At 43.0% G+C, this 24,435-nt stretch overlaps 1 protein-coding gene across 1 annotated transcript in view; it reads left to right on the top strand.

Moving 5' to 3' along the window:
• SERAC1 (serine active site containing 1) overlaps window positions 1-10,422 on the top strand; it is a 36,525-nt gene extending 26,103 nt beyond the window's left edge. Inside the window, exons 11-17 of the mRNA XM_036247848.1 lie at window positions 663-813; window positions 2,898-3,039; window positions 4,301-4,395; window positions 5,589-5,686; window positions 6,964-7,146; window positions 8,594-8,737; window positions 10,269-10,422. Coding sequence (XP_036103741.1) covers window positions 663-813; window positions 2,898-3,039; window positions 4,301-4,395; window positions 5,589-5,686; window positions 6,964-7,146; window positions 8,594-8,737; window positions 10,269-10,405 — 950 coding nt within the window. The 3' untranslated portion in view covers window positions 10,406-10,422. The remainder of the gene's footprint in view (window positions 1-662; window positions 814-2,897; window positions 3,040-4,300; window positions 4,396-5,588; window positions 5,687-6,963; window positions 7,147-8,593; window positions 8,738-10,268) is intronic.
• The last annotated feature ends 14,013 nt before the right edge of the window (window positions 10,423-24,435 follow it).

Genomic DNA, 24,435 nt, shown 5'->3' with positions numbered 1-24,435 from the left:
GCTTCTTTTCAGACCTTTGGTGTGTGTGTGTGTGTGTGCGCGTGTACGTGCGCGCGCACATGTGTTCACACCCATGCAGTTTCATATATACTTATGTGCATAAAGTAATAGTGTTGTAAATAACAAAAACAAAAAAATAAATGAAATTGTACTGCACATAGTACTGCTTTCTCTCTCTTTAAAATAGTTTTTCCTTCCTTGAACATCAGGTTTTACAAGATTTTTGTCTATGAAGCAAGCTCATTACTAAAAAACAATTTCCCACATATGTTGAAGGCTGCTACTATGACTGCCAATCCGGATGAAATAACTAATATTAACTCACTAAGTTTAATAATTCTTGCTAAAAGCAAAATATTATTTTTCTTTCCATTTATGACCTCATCTCTAGTATTTGCAACTTTTGTTTGATTTTCTAAAGAAAGAAAATGGCTTTTGAACCCTTCCTACCTGCTGTGAGATCCCTAAGGGGCACCTGGCTGGGGCATCGTGGGGTTGTGCCGTGGGACCCAGAGGACCTTAGGGAGGAATCGGAGTGGTTGCGCTTCTCCGTGTAGACAAATGCTGAGGTTTGCCTTTCTGCCATCATTCTCGAGCTGCAGCCTCTCGCCCACCTGAGATGCATTAGTGTCGGTGTTTAGGAGGTGTGCTCTCTTTCCCAGGCTGGGTTTCCATACTGGCAAAAGCCATGAAGTCTCCCTACATCATGGAGGCTTCACATGCCGCCAGAACCCTGGCTAATCTAGACCGAGAGACGGTGCAAGAAAAGTACCAGGATGGCGTGTACGTGCTTCACCCCCAGTGTCGCACAAGGTAAGGGAGCACAACAGTCCCCTTGTCCCGTGGGGAGGGAAAACCTAGAGGGCTTAACATTTTTATTTCTGCATAATTTAGATAAGTTAACCACCTTACAGATAGGTAAGTCACGTACCTTATATACTGAACCAGTTTGCCCCAATAGCCTCAGCAGACTTGCAGGCTGTCATGAGAGCATGGAAGTAGCTAGTTCTCCGGGTTATTCTAACCCCGGGCTTCCGTTCAGTAAGGTTGCCTTCCTCTTTATAATGTGGTGCACTTCGACTTCTTGTGTGTTTCTTTGTCTCTCAGCATTTTCCACACAGGTTTGAACACTGGGACTGTACAGGTAGTGCTGGGTGGGAAGGAGATAGGACATTGTCATTTATGTGCAGGGAACCAAATTAGCCTGGGCCTGGACCGCAAGGGACAGGAGGAAGTTGATACCAGGTATAGCAGCATGCACCGGAGGGAAGAAGGAAACCGATACCAGGTACAGCGGCATGCACCGGAGGGAAGAAGGAAGCCGATGCAGGTATAGCGGCATGCACCGGAGGGAAGAAGGAAGCCGATGCAGGTATAGCGGCATGCACCGGAGGGAAGAAGGAAGCCGATGCAGGTATAGCGGCATGCACCGGAGGGAAGAAGGAAGTCGATGCAGGTATAGCGGCATGCACCCGAGGGAAGAAGGAAGCCGATGCAGGTATAGCGGCATGCACCCGAGGGAAGAGGAAGCCGATGCAGGTATAGCGACATGCACCGAGGGAAGAAGGAAGCCGATGCCGGTATAGCGGCATGCACCGGAGGGAAGAAGGAAAGCGATGCAGGTTACAGCGGCATGCACCGGAGGAAGAAGGACGCCGATGCAGGTACAGCGGCATGCACCGAGGGAAGAAGGAAGCCGATGCAGGTACAGCGGCATGCACCTGAGGGAAGAAAGAAGCCGATGCCGGTATAGCGGCATGCACCGGAGGGAAGAAGGAAGCCGATGCAGGTACAGCGGCATGCACCCGAGGGAAGAAGGAAGCCGATGCAGGTACAGCGGCATGCACCCGAGGGAAGAAGGAAGCCGATGCAGGTATAGCGGCATGCACCCGAGGGAAGAAGGAAGCCGATGCAGGTATAGCGGCATGCACCCGAGGGAAGAAGGAAGCCGATGCAGGTATAGCGGCATGCACCGGAGGGAAGAAGGAAGCCGATGCAGGTATAGCGGCATGCACCCGAGGGAAGAATAACTTGGACTCATGCTCGTCCTTAAGGTTATTTCCGGCCACTTTTTCCAGTTGTGTCATAGCTGAGACAATAAATACAGAAAGGACCACAATGAAAAAGTAGTATATTTCTTGGATTTTTGTTAAGCACTTTAAAATATTACCTCAGAAAACAGCAAAAACTTTTTTTTTCCTGAAAAATGCTTTGCCTACTTAATTTCAGTTTGTAAGTAAAATACTGTGGGATTTGTGTGTTGCATAATTATGTGCCCCCTATAAAAGGATAAAAGGAATATACTATCTACATATTTTTATATTATTTTTTAATTGTTGACAGTATTACAGACGTCCCCCATTTTCCCCTTCTTTGTCCCCCTCCACCCAGCCCCTGCCCCACCCCAGGCCTTCACCACTATCCACATATTTTTAATGTCATATCCAAGGAAAGAATGTTTCTTTAAAATGTCATTTGCTCTATTTCTGATAAACATTATCCTTGATAAGTTTTTGAAAATCTCTTTTATGTATGCTGAGTTTGAAAGTATACTAGCATATTCTTATTTAATTTTAAAATACTTAAATTTGATTTGTGGGACAGTCTCATGGAATTCTTTGGCGAGCAGTCTGACATCTGTCACTGCTCTGGTCACTGACGTTGATGGGGTTGGTGTGCCTGGGAAATGTCTCCATTTCCGTGGAGCAGCGAGCACGCTCCGTGCGCGTCTCTGCCGGAACTCTCGAAGGTTCTTCAGCACCCCGGCGCTCTGAGCTTGCCTCGTTTTTGTTTAATGTCATATAACCCTGCTAGCACCATCCGCAGAGAGTGCTGCGTAGATTCTCACCAAACAATGTGTTCATTCTGCTTCTTTCTAACACTCTCTCCCCTGTTAGTCAGCCCATTAAAGCAGATGTCCTTTTTATTCACGGCCTTATGGGAGCAGCATTCAAAACGTGGCGCCAGCAGGACAGTGACCAGGTTCTAACTGAAAAGGTTTCAGGGGATGAAACCAGGTATACGACATGTTGGCCCAAGGTAAGGACACGGCTGACTCTGGCAGCCACCTCGGTGGTGACACACGGCAGTGCTGCTGGCCCTCGGAGTCCTCATTGCGACTCGCTTTTCTGTTCTCACTGGCATTTGTTCCCACGCGTGTTCTTTCCCTTAGGGACACTGTGCTGTGTTACACGAACAGCTGGGCTGGTCGCCCTGTGTTGTATAATATAGGGCACAGTCTGTGACTCTAGAATAATGTTCCAATAAGTGAAAAACAGGGGCAAGGGCCAGTAATCATTCACTTCCATTAAAAATAATATAATACAGCCCTAGCTGGGTGGCTCATTTGGTCGGAGCAACGTCCCATAGCTGACGGGTTGAGGGTCTGATCCCCAGTCAGGGTATGTGCAGCAGGGGGTGGGGTGGGGCAGCTGATGGTTTCTCTCTCTCTTTCTCCCTCCCTCCACTCCTCCCCTTTTTCCCCTTCCCCCTCCTCTTTCACTGAAAAACAAAAAACAAAACAATGGAAACATATCCTTGGATGAGGATTTTTTTAAAAATTAAAAAATATGTATATAATACAAAAAATAATATATTACATTTATGATAGTTGGCTAGTTCTAGTTTTTAATAATTATAAAATTAGACTTTAAAGAAGTCATTTTACTTTGGACTTCTTTGACATTGTCTTTCAAAGAACCTTAACCCTGAGATGAAGTTGCTGAGTGGAATTTATCTGCAGCTCAGAGAAGTAGATGCTGTAAATAGGTGGAGGTAGTTTCTAGGGCCCTGTCCCGCTGCTGCCCATTCACACCACAAAGGCTTATCAGGCAAAGAGAATGGTTTTTACTCTGCAATGAAATTGAGTATGGGGATGACAACAGGCTCGGGTCCACGAGACAGAACTCGACTGAATTAGTATCTCTGAGTGCTCAGGTCGCATCTCTAACCATCAGACCGTACTGCTTGTCCTGAGAGCATAACTTTCTCTTAAATACTTTCAAAAAGCCAATTTGATCCAGACTCAAAAACAGGCCTTGCTTTTGGCTGTAGCAGATTAAAACAGAATATTCTCTTGACACCTGCATTGGCCTTATGCTATAAATGTTGATGCCAACTTGTGGCCAGAGACAAAAAGATAAAATGCTGGACTTGTTTTTCTGGTCACCTTTATACTTTATTCCAATGTGATCTTTAGTCAATATTGCAAGAGTCCTTTAGTTATGAATTTCAATTACTAGGAAATAATTGGGGCAGTGGACATTCATGTATGTTCTTTTGTACCTTTTATTTTACATAGACATGGTTAGCAGGAGACTGTCCCGCTCTCCGAATTATCTCTGTGGAGTACGACACCAGCCTCAGCGACTGGAGAGCGAGGTGCCCTATGGAAAGGTAACAGGAAGCTTTGGAAGGGCAAGGGTCCAGGCTACCAGGGGGCCCTCTGGGATGGAGGGGGCTTTTAGCTTTTGATGCCCCAGACAGATTTTTTAATGAAAAACTAACCTGACCTTTTTCTTTCTTCTAGAAGGAGTTAGTGATAAGTAAATTAATAGAACAGGCTTAGTGTGTCAGTGTTGGGCTTCTAATATGTTCACTTACTACTGTTCTGGTAATCAGGACCACCGACCCCACAGCAAAGTCTCCTTGACTTTGAGACATAAATGTGGTGCTTTTGCTCTGGTGTTCACAGTCATACTGGCTAAAGGAAGCAAAGAAAACGATGCTGAGCAGGATAGGCTCCTTAAGTCACGTGTATGTCACCTGAGCAACTGTAATAGAAGGAAGGACACTGGGCTGCTGGGCTCAAGACCTAGACTGTAGCCAGTTCCACCTTTGACTCAGTGTGCTGAGTCATTTACTTGTCTGGGGAGCTTGGTTTGCAAATTGAGCGAGTTGGCCTGAGTCAGTGGGGGTTCTGAATGGCCTCCCCCCAGGTGCCAGAGGAAAGGTGCTGAGGGCTAGCAGATAAGACCCCAGGACTCCTTCCCCATTTCACCCAGCGGAACTGTGACAGGCCTTTATAGTAAAGAAAGGATTCTACAGGTAAACAGTTTGAAACTATCAGACCAGATAGTTTTGAAGTTCCCGTTTTGAAAATTACTTATTTTGAATTCTCTCATTCTAATAGCTTTCTGGTATTTCTAAGTAATCAAAACAATGTTTTCAGCATAAATGCAAACAATGACAGCTGCCTTCGTAGGTGAATCACAGAAGAGGCGTGTACTTCTTGTCAGGCCACGTGAGGGGAAAGGACATGTCCTAAGTGATGGGAGGCGGTTGGCGTGAGACCTAACTTTGACCTGTGAAAATTGCCAGACACATATTAGATGCTCCAGCAATGCTTGCTTAGTGAAGGAAGGGCTTGTTCTGGGCTTAGACATTACCAGTTATGCCAGTGTGACTGAGTCAGCAATAGGGAAGGAGCAGCTGCAGAAATGGAGCAGAGAGAATGGGGGGGTCCTGACTCCTAACGGAGCACGTAGCATTGGTCCAATAAACAAAAGTTCTTGCCTTAAAGATTAGATAGCAAAGCTTGGGTGAGATCCACAGCCACCTGTCATGCCTGTTGTTTTCATTTTGTTCAGAAAGTCCATTGCATTCAGAAGCAACGAACTTCTTAGGAAGCTCCGAGCTGCTGGTATTGGGGACAGGCCATTGATTTGGGTGTCACACAGCATGGGTGGTAAGTGTGTGCCATTTCTGCAAAGCAAGCACTGTGAAGAGACTGCGGCTAACCTGAGTTACTGTAGCTGTTTTACTCACTAGTAACCCTTTTCACCTCTAAATAAATGTTTTTGGCTGCAGCTAGGAGTTTTTAAATTACTACTCTCCTTCCATGCTATTTGTTTAGACAGGAACAACTAATAACAAACTATATAAAAGGGATATGAGTTTGACAACTTAGTGCTGTCATGTAGGGATAATGAATAAACATCAGAAGCAGTCCCTGGCGTCTATAGCCCGACTTGTAACTATTCCTGGCTGGTCCCAAGGCTCCCCTTGTTCCCCTTCACCCTAGCCATTGCAAAGTCCATTATCGCTCTCGTGCCCACAGCCTGCTTCGTGCCTGCTTATCCCAGGCCTGCGGCTGTCTGCTCTGCGGATCCTAGCGCTTGCTTGCGGAGGGACATCTGCTCCTCCCAGCCCTCTCCCCAGCCCAGTTCTAGATTTCACCATCAGCCTTGCAGAGGGCCTTCTGCAGCGGCTGCCTGGTTTATCTGCTGACGCACTCAGGATTGCCGAGTCCAGGCGGTTAGCTGAGAGGAAGGTAAATGTCACCTTTTGTGTCCTCGGAGCCAGTGTCACCATCTATGTGACCTTGTGTTTCACCACTGGCTCCAAGCCTGGTAGAAGGAGACAGAAGGTGCCTTTCCCCACAGAAGCTTGTTTTGCATGGAGGATCAGCTTTATGGGAGTGTGTTTGGAATATTAGTGCTGTCCTAGTGGAGTGCTCACCGGTGGGCTGCTGTGGGCAGGGCTGGGGCGACTGCAGCTGCAGGTTTGCTCCCTGATGGACACGCAGCCTGTCGGTCCTGGTGCGCCTTCTGGGGGGCAGTGCGGCCCAGGGTGCATGATGGACACGCAGCCTGTCGGTCCTGGTGCGCCTTCTGGGGGCAGTGCGGCCCAGGGTGCATGATGGACACGCAGCCTGTCGGTCCTGGTGCGCCTTCGATGGACACGCAGCCTGTCGGTCCTGGTGCGCCTTCTGGGGGGCAGTGCGGCCCAGGGTGCAAGTGAGTCTCTAGACTTTTCCTTGTTTGCAGGTAAGAGTCTGGTCCAGAGGCTCGGGAGTACTATTTGGTGCTGATATTTTAGGGTCCTGGGTATTGAATTACAGAAAATTATTGCTTAAACTTTTTAAAGCAAGCATCTCTTTTTCTGTATTTCTTTTTGGGGTTTTAAGAATAATTGAGCGAAGGAAAACAGCTCATGCACTATTTTTTTCTTTTCTGTTGCTAGGTCTTCTTGTCAAAAAGATGCTGTTGGAAGCCTCTCAGAAGCCAGAAATGAGTACAATTATAAACAATACCAGAGGAGTGATATTTTATAGTGTCCCTCATCACGGAACCCACCTGGCTGACTACTCTGTCAACGTTCGCTATCTTCTCTTCCCCTCTTTGGAAGTCAAAGAGCTCAGCAAGGGTAATACTTATCTTCGGTCAGTTATGCAGGAGAGGGGAGAGGAGACAGTTTCTAGCCTGACTACAGTGTCTCGTTTTATTATTTGTTATGAATTGTGTTTAGACCAGGGGGTGGGGAACCTTTTTTCTGCCAGGAGCCATTTGGATATTTATAACATCATTATACAAAATTAGCTTAAAAATTAGCCAGCCACATTTGGTCAGGCTAACTGGTGAGCCGTGTGATGTTACGTGGTATTGATTTCGTGGGCCTTCCACTGGCTGGACGGTCGTTCCCCACCCCTGGTTAGATGATCATGGAAAATTTTTAGTTTGGGTTTATTTTTTGATACTCTCCCTTTTTGTCTTAAGCCATTATTTATTCAAACATAACAATTTTAATACTATGTGAAATTAAAAGTTTTAAAGGTTATATAATGTTTTAAGTATAATTTCAAATTACTAATTAATTGCTTTTTTCCATGAATTTAGAAAATCACTGATAACATATGTATAAGCTTTGAAGATTTTCACTATATTAGCTACAAAGCATAATATGCAGGGTGGGGCAAAGGTAAGTTTACAGTTGTTCACATGGAAAACAACACAATAAACTCTGTTTTGTGTAGTAACACTTTAAATCTACCTTTGCCCACCCCTGTATTTGTTTTATTTAATAAGCATTTTACTTGTCCCTGGAATACCTGTTGATCAGAATTTGGAGCCTTGACTTGAGCCTTAATGTGCTAGATGTCCTTGTGTTCGTATTTTCTCTCACCTCTGTGCACAGAGTTACTTGGCTATCTTCTTTTTTTAATTTCCACCGGAGGGTATTTTTCCATTGATTTTTTTGTTGTTGGGAAGGAGAGAGAGACACATTGATTGGTTGCCTCCCTCACGACCAGGGCTGGGGCTGGGAATCGAACCCCAGACGCTTGGGTCCTCAGGCCGATGCTTTAATTGCGAGCAAAGCTGGCCAGGGCTACTTGACTATCTTCTCCTTCCCTTGAATTTTATTTTCCATAAACTCACTCTTGTTTGTTGATCCATTATCTTTTGAACTCACTCTAAAGATACAAATTAGTGGATTTTTTAACGTTCCCGTTTCTTCCCTGTTCAGGTTTTCTGTTTGCTCCTCGGGTCTGTTTCTTTGAGGCTGTCGGCTGTCCTCATGTCTGGTGCTCCTCGGCTGCCCTCTCATGTTTGAGGCAGGGACTCTGGCTGTAGACCGGCTGCGGGGGTGGGGCTGTGCTGCGGGTGCCAGCCAGGGTGGGGCATCTCTCCCCGGCTCTGCCTTGGGTTCAGCCCTCTACTCTCAGCTTAAGGGCTCCTCAGGAAGGAGAGAAAATAACCGAGCCACCGTCCAAATTAGAACCCTAATTTTCTCTCTAAATTTGGTAGGTTGATGTGCTTTATTATGAATTAGATAAACAGAACTTGTCACAGTCTTGTTCTCTGTAATTTTGCAGATTCTCCTGCACTTAAGGTACTACAGGATGACTTTCTGGAGTTTGCCAAAGATAGAAACTTCCAGGTGCTGAGTTTTGTCGAAACACTGCCGACCTCCATTGGTAGCATGATTAAACTCCACGTCGTGCCCGTGGAGTCAGCAGGTTGGTGGTGCCTAGCATTACAAACGTCAACTTTTATATTTAGTTTGTCCGTTTTAGGAAGATCTAGATTCTAACTCTGTTGTTCTTTTCAGCCATAGATTAAAATTTCTCTGCAAACATAACCTTGGTATTACCCTTCCCTTCATTTAATTGATTAGATGGCAAAGGTTAATGGGCTGACTCTAAATTAGCCATCAACAGTAAACTCTGTTGCATTAAGGTAAGGATAGAGAACCTCTGTCCCCTAGACTAAAGGGCTGTTCCATCTAAGAGACGACGGCTGCAGAGACCTTAGGAAAGAGCAGCTGAAGGTGTGGAGGGACAGTGAGTGAAGGGAAAACAAGTGAGGGACATTCAAGCAATAAAGATTTTGAGGGGTTTCAGCGAATGTTGAAAGTACCTTCTCTTCATAATCCTGAAGTTGAGGGAAATAGGACCAATACCTGCTACTGTAGTGTATTGTACTATATTGTAGGCTCTTTCAGAGTAGGACCCAAGTCCTGGTTGTCTTTATAGACTCCTTGATTACTCTGCAGGGTGGATAACCCGTACCTGTCACTCCCTGGACGCCTCAGCTCGCTAGAGCCTTTCTCATCACCTCTGATGCTGGTGTAGGTGTCTGGGTGCTCCCCGCAGCCAGTGTGTGTGTCTGGAGCACTTGCCGGATGGGTCTTTGGTTTGCATAATAAGTTTTGTCCCAATCTCATTATATATTATCTAAATAACATGAAAAAGACTTAATACCCTAGTGAAACGTAATGATGGTTTACCTCCAATAGTATGCCATAGGGTGATGAGTTACTATTTAGTAGTTGAAAACAAAGAGGTCAAGGAACACCTGCTGGGTGTTTTAGAAAAAGGACTTTGGAAGCTAAAAGCAAAGTTAATATTGTGGATGTACTGCTTGTAGTGACATAGCCTTGTCCTAGTTCTGTCTGAGCCTTCTTCGGTGTCACCAGGAGGCTCGTCTTCCTCCGCACCCGGCCGGCCTCACTGGCACCTGCCGCACCTTTGCCTGGGTGGACTGCGCTCGGCTCAGCCAGAGCTCAAGCACGAAATCCTCTCCCCTGCTGGGTGGTCATGGGGGTTCGGGTATAGACTGCAGGACCCCATGTAAGACGTTCCCATTCTTTCTCTTAGGACAAAGGAGCTCATTCTCAAGTTTATAATATAAACTCTAGAAAAAGAAATGGTTAAAAGAAGTATGGAATAATTTAGTAATAACCTGCAAGTATATAAAGATTTTGAAAATGATAGTGCTCGGGCTCTATTCACTACTAAATTAGGAAGTAGGTCTGAACACAGATGAAGAATTTATGAAAAGCATAAATTATACCTCCTAAGAATTCATTCTGGCATGATTAATCAAAGGCAGTTTAGCTACAATGAAACTTCAAGTTCCTTTGTCTTTTAAGAGTCCCTATCACAACCAAATCAACATTTACAACTAAGAATTGGGCCTCTTTCAGTATTGATAGGGGGAAATCTTGCATTTTTACTTAGATTTTATGACATTTTTGTTTTCTTCAAGATTTAGGCATTGGAGATCTAATTCCTGTGGATGTTAACCATTTGAATATTTGTAAGCCAAAGGAAAAGGATGCTTTTTTGTACCAACGTACCTTACAATTCATCCGCGAGACTTTAGCCAAAGACCTTGAAAACTGACAGCTATCTTCCACTTTTCATGTGAACACGGTGCAAGAAGCTTGTGTTCTCTCTAAGCCGTCACGCAGACGTAGCCACGGCGGCATCAGTGTGGCCTGGAGTGCGTCGCGGGCAACAGGATCCTCTGAAAGCACGGGTGGCAATCCGAGATCGAAGGGCTAGGCTGGGTTCTTTTGACTTCGAGGAATTCCATGTGTGCTAGTTTGTTTGCAGTGTTGTCCCTGGTGAGCAAGCTGCTGTGGAGAGAGAATGCCATTTGTCACCGTGACTGTCTGTGGCTTATGCTAAGCACTACTGATGGCTCTGAAGGGACAGCGAGTCGCCGGCGTACCGTGACCATGCCGTTTGGAGTGCCTCGAATGGACAGGAGAATGAACTAGAACATAAAAGATCGTTTTTGTTCTGGGTTTCCATGTGCTATAAATTTTTATTAACATGTAAGTATAAACCTTTGTCTAACATGTTAGACCTGCTGTCATCCATGGGTCAGTTCCTTTACGTTTTTTCATGTGATTGACAACAAATATTTCTCTTTTTAACAAAAATCTAGCTTATAGTAATTTTCCTAAAGTATAGCTAATCCATTATTGGTCACAGTGTGAATAAAACTATTCTAAGCCATTATATAGATTAGCAATACTATAGTATCAAGATTCTCAGATTCTCTTTAGGCTAAATAAAATATATCGTTCTTGCTCATTTGACTTCTAGCATGTGAGAAGTAGGAAATCATGTTGATGACCTTTTCCTTTTTTAAATATCAGCATTATTGAGATAAAATTCACCCTTTTAAATAGAGTTTACTGATTTTTAGTATATTTACAGAGTTGTGAAATCACCACCACTAATTTCAGAACATTTGGTCATCCCCCAAAATAGCCCCTTAGCCCTTAGCAATCACTCGTCACCTTTTCTCCCCCCATCCCTGGCAAACACTAATCTACTTTGTCTCTAATGATTTGCCTATTTATATACATGGAATTATACAATATGTGCCCTTCTGTGTTTGGCTTCTTTCTGTCAGCATAATGTTTTCAAGGTTCATCCATGAGGTAGCATGTAATAGTACTTCATTCCTTTTTATAGCCAAGTAATATTCAATTGTGTGGATATACCACATTTACTTATTCATACATCAGGTGATGAACATCTAGATTCTTTCCAAATTTTTGGCTGTTATGCTGCTGTGAACATTCATGTACCTTTTTTGGTGTGGATGTATGTTTTCCATTCTCTTGTGTATATACCAAGAGTGGAATTTCTGGGTCTTACTAAGCTTATATATACCATTTTGAAGATGATGGACATTTGTAGAATGGGATAGTCAAAGCTAAAACTGGAGTACAGAATCTGGAGGCAAACGGGTCTTCCCTAAACCCTGTCAACATCTAATTGTTTAATTATGCAACAGCCTGGCAAGTGACTTAACCACTTATGTTAAGCAGACACAGGGAACGTGATGGTTGGCGGACTGCAGTAAGTGCTAGCTAATAGGGTGACATGGCTCAGAGAAGGGGTAGCTAGCTGTGTTTGGTTCATTTTCTGTTTTCCATGAACCATGGCAGATAAATCATGGTTGAAACAATTGTTCAGTAACTTAGAGTAATGCAATGAAACCCTACTCCTTAAGAATCTTAATATAGCTGTTATAACTGTGCTTTAAAGACAAGGTCTGGGAGAGAGATCCAGTATAGTACTAAATTACTATGGTTTTTCAGGCAAGTCATATAACAATGATGTACACAGGCTCACTTCATCAGTTTTGTGAGATTCAAGTCAGTAATGTTTTTAAATAATCATTGCCTGAAAGACACTTTAACAATACAAAGTATGAAAACATACACTTGAAATAGTTTCAGACTTAGACCATCAATAAGATGGTTCTTCGCTTTTAATCTGCTTTGTTTAAATACCCTTTCTGGAAAAAAATTAAAATGAAGTTTCATATCGCCTTTCCCCATGTGAAAAGTCACTTTTAAATGATCTTGTTTAAGAAGGAAGTAAACAACACAGGTTTACAGAACAAACTACTGAAAACAAGCTGTAAGTAAAGCTAGACTGAAAATGAAGTCACTTATCCTTACTGGTAACCTATTCATTTCTTTCTTATCACATTTCCCCCAAACCTACTAGGTTACATTGTTAACCCTAAATTTTAAGGGCATCAAGTCCCCTTTACCCCAGTGGTTAAAGTAAATGTCAGCACAGAGTCAGACTACAAAACGGAGGAGCATAACACCTTTCTCCACAGCGTCTCGACCATTGCCCCAAGGTTACGCCGACCCCCAGAATGAGGAGGATGCAGGCCTCTGCCCAGCGAGAGGCCTGGGGCTGGTGGGCACCAGGTTTACTTCCTACTGAGCAAATAGTACAGTAATACAGTGAGATGTATATTTCTTTTGAACTTGGTTTATGACTCAATGCCCCTCAAGTCCTAATTCCTGAAACGAGTTTTAGGCATACCTTCCTGAATTTTCATCCCTGTGTAGTATCAAATACATTGCATGATTTTGTTTTTATTGACATTTGGTATAAAAATTATGTTCATGAAAAAATGTAAACATGTTCAATAAATGTCACTTTAAAGTACTTAGTAGAACCGATTGTGCCCTTATATTGGATGTTGAACACTCCCAATAGCTAATCACTTAAAATCTATTAGAAATTTGTTTATGAAAAGTGGTATTTTATTATGAATGACTTTAATGGAGAAGACATAACTCAGTTTAATATCTAAGAAATTTTCAAATTTAGAACAAGCCATACTTATAAAAATTCCACTTCTTACTTTGCTTTCAGCTTGGCCTTGGAGTTTGAAACAGTGCCATGGAGTTCAGTGCCTGGTCCCAGCGCTTGTAAACACAGCTTACTAGAACCTTTGATTTTTAGATGAATCCAAACTTCCTTTCTGGATTGTTAAGCTAATTTCTAGCGAAAGTCAAATATACACTGATTCTTTGGCCCCTGAGAGCGCCTGGAGGTGAACACATTTTCCAGGCATGAATGGGTTTTGTCACACATACATCTGTAATTTAGACTTCAGCATATGTTAACATCTGTGATTATTAGATGATAGCATTTTAAAGAGTTCTGCTCCAAGGTGGTGACAGAGGCGGCTCCTGAACTCACCTGTTTCCATGGACACCAAATGTACAGCTGCACACAGATCAGTTCCCTCTGAAAGAAATTCAGAAACTGGCTGAGCAACGCCTACATACTGCGTGAACGAGAAAACGCCCAAGTCAAAATGGGTAGAAAGGCTGAGACATACTTGTACCATAAACCCATCAGCACAGTGAGATGTAACTGGGAGGAAACAGTTCTCAGCTTCATCCCTCACCCTACCTAAGACTTCCACCCAAAGGACGGTCTCCCAGCTCTGAAAGTTGACAGGGCTTGTGTCCACAGACCCACAAGACTCCAGCAGAGAAAGAAACAGTTCTCAATAGGCTTGCGAGGACTCCCCGTGGCTGTCCCCACTCCAGGGCTCCTTGCGGAGGCGGCAGAGGGGGGCTTTCCTTTTCCTGAAGGAGGGTTGTTTACATACCTTCAAAGCTGTCTGAGGGTCAAGCTTCTAACTCAACACACTTAGAGGGTGACTGTGAGACCAGTGGGTGTCATCTCCACCTTCTCCCTCAGCCACTCCAGGTCACCAGTATCTGTCCCTGGAAGGAACGTGTGCACATGCCTGGTGACTGATGACCAAGGAACACACCCCTGGATCACCAGGCTCTAGTGGTCAGTGGGGCTTGTGTTTTTTGGGTCCCATAGGGCTTGAGCAAATGAACAGTTCTGCATAGGGGTCAGGCAGAAATACTCATCCCCCAGTCTTTCTGTGAAGGAGGTCTATTTTGCGTTCTTTAAAAGCTACTGCCTGAGCCCTGGCCAGTTTAGCTCAGCGGTTAGAGTGTCGGCCTGCAGACCACAGAATCACAGATTCGATTCTGGTCAAGGGGGCATGTACCTCAGTTGTGGTTTGGTCCCTGGCCTCTGTCAGGTTGTGCAGGAGGCAACCAATCTATGTCTGTCTGTCTGTCTCTGTCTCTCTTCTCTCTCCCTCCTCTTCACCTCCCTCCCTCCCACTTTATCTGAAGATAAATGGAAAAATATCCTCAGGTGAGGATTTAAAAAAAAAAAAAAAGCTGCTGCCTGAGAACCCAGCTTCCAATCAGCCTGCATCTGGGTGTGGACTGAGGTCCTCCCCCTTGGAACACTGGTCTTGCAGGGCCCTCAGCTACTGGGAGCCATTACAAACAAAGGAGATAGGAGATAACCAAGAGCTCAGTGGGCTGAACGACGGTTCATTTCCTACATGAGACCACCTAGGTCAAGACAGGGAGATGTGGCTGCTTTATGTAATGCACAGAAACCAACACAGAGAGACTCGGACAGTAAAGAAACAGAGGAATTATGTTCCAAATAAAAGTGTAAGATAAAACTCCAGAAACAGACTTCAATGAACTAGAAATAAGTGGTTTTCCTTAAATAAGTGGAAATAATAAAGATGCTCACCAAGGCTAGGGGAATAATGCATAGCAAAGTGAGAATTTCAACAAAGACATTGAAAATACAAGAGAATACTAAAGAGAAATCACAGCACTGAAGAATACACTAACAACTGGAAAAGTTCAGTAGAAAGGTTCAATGGCAGCATAGATCATGTGGAAGAAAGGATCAGCAAACTCAAAGTGGAATTCATGCAATCAGGAGCAAAAAGAAAAAAAGAATGAAAAAGTAAATACAGCATAAGGGACTTATGGGGTACCATCAATATCTGTATTATAGAGGTCCCGGAAGGAAAAGAGAAAGGGGCAGAAAGCTTATTCAAAGTAATGATAGTTGAAATCTTCCCTAACTAAGAAGCCCAGAGAACTCCAGAAAAGATGAATCCAAAGAGAACATTCTAATTAAATTGTCAAAATTAATACGAGGGCATCTCCATAGGACCAGGAGCAGACTTTTAAGCAGAAACTTTGCTGGTCAGAAGGGAGTGGCACGATGTATTGAGAGTGCTGAGGAGGGAAAGGAAAAAACCAAAAACACCACGCGAAGAATGCTCTACCTGGCAAAGCTGTTCTTCAGAACTGAAGAGAGTTTTCCCAGACAAGCGAAAGCTGAAGGAGTTGCTCACCACTAGACCAGCCTTACAAGAAATGGTAAAGGGAATTTTTCCAGCTGAAACAAAAGGATGGTAGTTAGTAACAGGAGACACATGAAAATATAAATCTCACTGGTAAAGGTCAATATATAGTTAAATTCAGAATAATGTTGTAATAGTGGTGGATAAATCACTTATAAATCTAGTATAAAGGTTAAAAGACAAAAGTAGTAAAAATATCTACAATAATTTGTTCATGGATATAGATGGTAAAAAGATGTAATTGTGACAAAAACAAAGTGTGGGAGGGGGAGTAAAAATATAGAGTTTTAGTGCCCTGGCCAGTTTGGCTCAGTGGTTAGAGGGTTGGCCCATGGATCAGGGAGTCCTGGGTTCAGTTCCCAATAAGGGCACGTACCTCGGTTGCAGTTTGTCCCTGGCCCCAGTTGGGGTTGTGTGGGTGGCAGCCAGTTGATGTGTCTCTCTCACATCAATGTTTCTCTCTCTCTCTTCTTCCCTGACTCCTTCCTGCTCTATCTGAAGATAAATGCAAAAATATCCTCAGGTGAGGATTAAAAAAAACACACACACAAAAAAAGAAAAAAACAAAATATAGAGCTTTAGTATGCGTTTGAACTTAAGTTATCTGTTTATAATAGATGGTTATAAGATGTTTTATGTAGCCCTGGCTGGTTTGGCTCAGCAGTTAGAACATCGGCCTGTGTCCCGAGAGTCCTGGGTTCGGTTCCCACTAAGGGCACGTACCTTGGTTGCGGTTTGTCCCTGGCCCTGGTTGGGGTTGTGTGGGTGGCGACCGGTCTATGTGTTTCTCTCACGTCGATATTTCTCTCTTTCTCTTCCTCCCTCTCTCCCTCCTGCTCTATCTGAAGATAAGTGCAAAAATGTCCTCGGGTGAGGATAAAAAAACAAAACAAACAAAAAGATGTTCTATGTAAGCCTCATGGTAAAAATGTATAGTAAATATGTAAAAAGTAAGCAAAGAACAAGGAACCTAAGCATCACTATCACAGAAAATTATCAAATCACAAAGAGAAGAGAAAAAAAAGGAAATACAAAACAGCCAGAAAACGATTAAAATGGCAATAGTAAATCCATATCTGCCAGTAAACTTCGAATGTAAATGGACTAAATTCTCCAGTCAAAAGACAGAGTGGCTGAGTGGATAAAATAAACAAACTATGTGCTTCCTGTAAGACACTCACTTCAGCTTTAAGAACACATACAGGCTGAAATCAGTGAAGGGACAGAAAAAGATTCAGTGCAAATAGAAACCAAAAGGAAGCAGGTGTACCTATACTTATATCAGACAAAAAAAGACTAGGCCAAAAACTGGAATTACAAAGTAAGTTATTATGTAATGATATAACATTTGTAAATGTGTTTATACTCAACACTGGAGCACCTAAATATGTAAAGCGAATATTAACAGACCTGAAAGGTAAAATAGTAATAAATAATAGTAGAGGATTTCAATACCCTACTTTCAACAATGGATAGATCATCCAGACAGAAAATCAATATAGAAATGACACATTACACCAGATGGACTTTACAGTTATTTACAGAACATTTCACTGAACAGCAGCAGAATACACATTCTCTCCGAGTACATGTGAAACATTTCCAGGATTGACTGTATGCTAGGCCACAGAATAAGATTTAATAAATTTAAGACTGAAATCATATCAGGTATCTTTTCAGACTACAATGGTACGCAACTAGAAATCAGTTACAAGAAGAAAACTGGAAATTTCAGAACTATGTGGAGATTAATCAAGATGCAACTGAAGAAGCGATGGGTCAAAGAAGAAATCAAAAGAGAAATTTGAAAATATCCTGTGAGAAACGAAAAGGAAATACAACATACCAAAATTTACGGGATGCATCAAAAGCAGCTCTAAGAGGAAAGTTTATAGGAACTAGAAAAGGAACAAACTAAGTTCAAAGTTAGTAGAAGGAAGGAAATAAAGATCAAAGCAGAGAAATATGAAATAGACAACAAAAAGGCAAGAGAAAAGATCAATGAAAGTAAATGCTTTTATCTTTCTGAAAAGGTAAAATAGCCCTGGCCAGTGGCTCCATTGGCGCTTAGTCCCATACACCAAAAGGTTCTGTTCAATTCCTAGTCAGGCATGTACAGAAGGCAACCAGTCAGTTTCTCTCTCACATTGATGTCTCTCTCTCTCTCTCTCTAAAAGTCAATAAAATAAAATAAAGATATCCTCAGGTGAGGAATTAAAAAAATTTTTTTAAGAAAATAGGACAATCCTCTAGCTACTCTTATCAAGATAAGCAAAGTAAAGAAGACTCAAATAAAATTAGAAATGAAAGAGAAGACATAACAACTGATAACACAAATACTAAGGATCACAAGAGACTAATATGAACAATTATATACCAACAAACTGAAAATGGATCAAGTCTTAGAAACATATAATCTACCAAGACTAAATCATGAAGAAATAATGCTGACAGAATTACTTTAGAATATTTCAGCAAAGGAAATAAATAAATCAAATATAGCAAAATGTTAATTATTATTAAATCTTGGTGATGGATACATGAGGATTCAAACTATTCCCTCTGATTTCATATATGTTGGAAAATTTTTTTTTTGTCCTCACCCGAAGACATTGTTCCATTTTTTGTTCAGATAGAGTGGGAGGGAGAAAGAGGAAGACAGAGAGAGAAACATCAACATGAAGGGGACACTTCGAGTGGCTGCCACCCGCATGACCAACCAGGGCCGGGGACAAACATGTTGGAAAATTTTTATAACAAGTTAAAAATTTTGAGAAACATTAATGGAATCCTTAAATGGAGAAATATACCACTGACTGTTATATATATTTTTTATCTTCACCCAAGGACATTTTTCCATTTTTTGTTCAGATAGAGTGGGAGAGAGAAAGAGAGAGAAACATCAGTGTGAAAGGGTCACATCGAGTAGTTGCCACTCACACAACCCAACCAGGGCCGGGGACAAACTGCAACCGAGGTACGTGCCCTTAGCGGGAACCGAACCCGGGTCTCTCTGGACCGCAGGCTGACGCTCTAACCGCTGAGCCAAACCTGCCAAGGCTGACTGTTTATATTGAAGAGTCAATACTGTAAAGAGATCTATTCTATTCCATGTAGTCCCAGGCAAGAATTCCACTAGGTTGTGTTTTTTTTTTAAACATTTTTTTTTTAATTAAATCCTCACCTGAAGATATTTTTTCATTTATCTTCAAATAGAGTGAGAGAGACAGAGAGAGAGAGAAAGTGAGAGAAGTATCGATGTGAGAGAGACACATCGATTGGCTGCGTCCCGCACAACCCCGACCAGGGCCAGGGACGACCACAACCGAGGTACATGCCCTTGACCAGAATCGAACCTGCGACTCTGGTCTGCGGGCCAATGCTCTAACCGCTGAGCCAAATCAGCCAAGGCAGGCTTTTTTGTTTGTTTTGATGGAACTTGATTCTATATAGAATTACAAAGGGGTCAAAAATAGCCAAGAGCCTCTAAAGAAAAAGAATAAGGTAGGAGGGTTTGTTTGACCAGGTAGCAACGTCAAATGAACGAGACAGCGTAGAACTGGCACAGGGCCTGGTAAACAGACCAGAGGCACAGGCTACAGCCCAGGGGCAGGAGTTATGGAATGGCACTCGGGAGCTCAGGAAAACCTCTCCCCGAGACAGACTGGTCAAAGTTAGCAAGGCAATCGCTCAAAGTGTGGAGATTGAGCAAAAGACTTACAACAAAAGGAGAAGACTTTATTAAACAAAGCCTAAGGAATGTTGGGGAGAATAGCGGAGGCCACGGCATCGGTGCTGGGACTGGAGCCTGCAGCCGTCCCCGTGGTCCGCACAGCACGCAGACCTGTTCCATGGGGTGTATAGGGACCGACACATCAAATCTCGCTCTTCTCTCCTCTCATCACACACACTTCTGTACCCTAGAACTGAAAAACGTTTTCATTTGATATGATGAAATCACTTCAAACGTCCATCCTGCATTTGACCACAGAGCAAACAAGTACGATTTAAAATGTAGATGTGTATCTAGGCCATGGTCTCGGGGCAGAACCCAATAAAATCAGGAGTTAACAATTTTAAAAAGCTAAATAAACCCTTAAATCCTGGAAAATTACACAGTCTCCCTTGGATCAAAGAGAAAATAAAAGTAAATCACAACCTAGAAATTAAAAAGAATATTTCATGCCAAAATGTGTAAGGTGCAGTCAAAACTATAATCAAGGGAAAATATATAACTAAATGCCTTTACTGTTAAAAAAGAAAGACTAAAACTGATGGAACCCTGTGCTAATATTAAGAAATTAGAAAAAGAACAAAAACAAAGAAAACAGTTGCAAACTAAATAAGTTCAAGTTCATGAAAAATGTTTTTAAAGGTGACAAGAAACTTTTAGAATGCAATAGAAAGGATCAATAAATACCAATGTTATTTCATAATGTCAATAAAATTGGATAACCCCTTGAGAAACCTATTTAGAGAAAGTGAGGGCAATGGTTTGTTATTTAATAAGTGGTATAGTATAACTACCCCTCAGATGCTCTGAAGAGTTTCTGTTAGCCCAGGCAAACTCTGTCATCTTAACTACTCTGACAGAGATTTATTTAGATTTCTGTTACCCACTATTATTACAGAATAAAACCCTAAACTGTCATTTGAGGTTCTCTGAAGTTCTTTCCCATCAGCTAACAATCTTTCCATGTACATAAACCCATTTTGCTACTTGTCAAAGTTTTCAAGTTACCTTTTTTTAAAAAAAAATTTGATTTTATAGAGAGGAAGGAAAGAAAGAAACGTCGATCGGGGATTGAGCCCACAGCCTGGGCATGAGCCCTGACCAGGAGTCGAACCAGCAACCTTTCGGTGCACGGGACAACACGCAACCAACTGAGCCACACCGGCCGGGGCTACTTGACAACTTCTTAATTCTCTCTTCTCAAATCTTCCCTGCTCCTCTGTTCACAATCCCTCATTTGTACTCTCTAACCTCACTGAGTTAGAGGACACATGCTGAGAGAGTGAGTTTCGAACCTCTCTGCCCCACTACTTGGAAAGGAAGGTACACTGACCAGCAGTTTCCTTCCTCCCAACCCAGTCCCAGGGCTGTGCGTGCAGATTAAGTGACTTCGAAATGGTACTTACTGGTCAGGAGGGACTAGCCATCTTTATTATTTCGAGATGTCAGTATATTCTCATTCCTGAAAATCATCAGAGAACATTTATAATATATATTTTGTGTTAATTAGCTGAAAACAAACCTAGACGGCTCGAAGCCGCCGACTCTCTGCCTCCACGCCGGCAATGCAATGGCAGCGACCTGGCAGCTCCGGCTTCAGGTGCGCTGTGGAGCTACAGAAGGTGGTCTCGCCCCTACGTCGTACAGACAGCGTAGCATAGTTCTTTTATATGTTGTCCTAGTGGCCCTCCTGGCATTCTTCACGGCACAGATTCTTGACCAAATTAGTTTTACGCCTTTTCAACTTAGTCTGATGGTTGAAAAAAGAACCAAAACCAGCCCTGGCCGGTTTGGCTCAGTGGTTAGAGCGTCGGCCTGCAGTCCGGAGAGACCCGGGTTCGGTTCCCGCTAAGGGCATGTACCTCGGTTGCAGTTTGTCCCCGGCCCTGGTTGGTCGTGCGGGTGGCAGCCACTCGATGTGTCCCTTTCACATCGATGTTTCTCTCTCTCTCTCTCTCTCTTCCTCTCTCTCCCTCCCACTCTATCTGTACAAAAAATGGAAAAATGTCCTCAGGTGAGGATTAAAAAAAAATTTAAAAAAAGAACCAAAACCAAAAACTCAGAAGAAGAACTAGTAGTCACATTTCATCCAGAATAGCAGGCTAGCCAAAAAAAAAGATATCCCAAGGTTCTCTGCATAGCTAAAAAGAAATAAGCCAAATTAAAAAAACAACAACAACATTTAATAGGTTTTTTTTTTTTTTACAATTTCAGTACAAATGATCACTTCAAATAAACATGATAGGGTTTTTATTAATTGCCAGTCAATAAATAATTTTGTGGCTTTCCTTCCTGATGAAATCACTTCGTTAAAAAGAGAAATGGTTTAATACATTATTTTGCTTATACTTATACACGTCAGGAGAATTTTATTAAGTGTCTTACACTTCAACAACGTTAAAATTTTTACGGGAATTGCTTAGGCAGATGTCCTAATTTCAGTCATTTGCTGGAACAAATTTTACACATAGGCAAGAAGTCGGAGACTACATTGTACAAGGGAACACGGACACGAGTCGCAGAGCCGTGGTGAATCGCGAAGGACATGCCTGAAACACGGCCCTGTAGCGAGCTGCAAGGTCTCACAGGAAAGTAATGAAACAAACTACAAGGTCGCAGTCAAAAGCCCTGTATGGGGACATCAAAGAAAAACCACAGCTACAAAACCTCAGCGTAAAATCCCCAGGATGGCAGCTGCTCCTCATCGAGTTGATTCAACCGACGGCCGCTCCCCTAGGAAATGTGCAACTACGGACCAGTGATTAAAAAAATAAGGCAATTCTCATTGTCTTTTCTTTTAAAGAGAAAGTTGGTGTGAGGACCTGACATAGCAACTAAAAATCCAGTCTATGTGTCCCCAAAATATCAAATAATATTTGTTCAACTCTTCGTGTTAAATCACTGGTCATTTTTCGTATGACCCGCCTCCCGAGGTCCACACAGTTCTGTGCACTACCTGCTGTCGGACTCTGAAGTGCTACTTGTGATGAGCACGTCTCTTACTTGCACGTCTGCTCTCCGCACCAGCTACTGGCTGTCTAGACCAAAGAAACCCGAGAATTAGGCCAACCCCAGCACCGCAGACAACGGTGGCGGTACTGACTTCCCCCGCCTTTCTGACTCCTTACGTGTATCTGCTGTCAAGTTCACCTCCCTTTGGTGGGAGGAAGGGTCCAGAGAAAAGAGTTTACATGAAGACAGCTTCGCTTCCATTTCCAACTGTCCCCTGAGCAGCAACGGGAATGCTTGCCAACCTGTCACTCCTCCAAACCTATCACCCATCTCGCTTGCCTTCTCCCTCCAGCGCTTTCAAAGATTATGTTGCTCATTTGCATTTGTTAGAGAGGTAAACATGATATCAAGTCCTTACTACAGAAGGTGTCCTAACACCTGGGGCCAGAAACACCCATCTTTTATGACCAATCAACTCAGGTGCTCTCTGTTTCTCTCAATGGGTCGGCAATACCTTTTTCTTTTATGTTTTCAGATGAAAAGAGACTGTGGTAGTTTTGTTTTTGTCCAGAGTGCCAGACTTAAACAATCTGCAGTGTACCTTGACAGTGGCAGTGAGGAATAATTCTGAAGACCCGGAGGAGGTCTGATCAATAAAAAGAGAGTGGTATTCCCCAGGCAAGACCATCACTGCCATCCTAACCACTAGCATCTAGAAGGAATTCTCCAGTCACATCAGGGATAACACAGACACAGCGGTGTGATTCCATGACCTGAAAGACTCCTCCATATGGCATGTGACACACTAAGATTTTGCCAGTGAATTTCTTATTAGCAAAAATATAATATCTGCTCCAAATGAAACTCTAGGTCTTATAACAGATTTTAAATGTAGAACAGTGTGGTGATCTCTTTTTAAACGATTTAATACTCAAGAAGGGGTACTGGAAATGTATAGGGAAAACATAGGTTAAAGAAAATGAACCTGCAATTTGACCCACTGATCCCACTTCTAGGAATATACCCTAAGAAGCCTGAAACACCAATCAGAAAGAATATATGTACCCCCATGTTCATAGCAGCACTATTTACAATAGCTAAGATCTGGAAACAGCTCAAGTGCCCATCAGCAGACGAGTAAATAAAAAAGCTGTGGTAGCCCTGGCCGGTTTGGCTCAGCGGTTAGAGAGTCGGCCTGCGTCCCGAGAGACCCGGGTTCGGTTCCCACTAAGGGCACGTACCTCAGTTGCAGTTTGTCCCCGGCCCTGGTTGGATTGTGCGCGTGGCAACTACTCAATGTGTCCCTTTCACGTCAATGTTTCTCTCTCTCTCTCTTTCCCTCCCACTCTATCTGAACAAAATATCGAAAAATGTCCTCGGGTGAGGATTAAAAAAAAAGCTGTGGTACATATACACAATGGAGTACTATGCAGCTGTAAGAAAGAAAGATCTCTTATCCTTTGAGACAACATGGAGGGACCTGGAAAGTATTATCCTAAGCAAAACAAGCCAAGCAGAGAAAGACAAATATCACATGATCTCACTTATTTCTGGAATATAATGAACTAAACAAACTGATAAGCAAAATAGACCCAGAGACATAGAAGTAGGGTAGAGACTGACATTCCTCGGTGCGGGGGGGGGGGGGGGGGGGAGGATAAACCACAGAACTTATAAGCATGTGTGCATAACCGATGGACATAGACAACAAAGCTGGGGACAGGGTGAGAGGGGATAGGGAGGAGGGAGTCAGTGGGGGGAAAAAGGAGAAACATCTGTAATAAAAATAAATTAATTTTTAAAAAATGAACCTAACAAATGTACAGATAGCAAACCCAGACAGGCTGCCCTGGGGTTTGGGTTTCTTATACAAAAGGGACATGTGGCCTTTCCTTCTGGAAGCTGCAGCCAGGCAGATCGGCTGAAGCAGACGCTCATCATATCATAATGATGATCGATGGTATGTGCCAGTAGTCTGCACGTATGTGCTTTTACCAGATATGAAATATCAGGGAAGAAAAGAATTCACAAGGTTTTCTTTAAAAGGGGCTAGATAATACCCAGTTGGTGTGACTCAGTGGTTGAGCACTGACCCCTGCACCAAGAGGTCACTGGTTCGATTCCCAGTCAGGACACATGCCCAGGTTGTGGGCCTGATCCCCAGTGGGGGGCATGCAGGAGGGGGCCAACTGATGTTCTCTCTCA

Source organism: Molossus molossus, unplaced genomic scaffold (assembly GCF_014108415.1).
Source record: "Molossus molossus isolate mMolMol1 unplaced genomic scaffold, mMolMol1.p scaffold_m16_p_8, whole genome shotgun sequence".
In the NCBI taxonomy this organism is placed as follows: Eukaryota; Metazoa; Chordata; class Mammalia; order Chiroptera; family Molossidae; genus Molossus; species Molossus molossus.
This window is presented reverse-complemented; position numbering and strand designations above follow the sequence as displayed.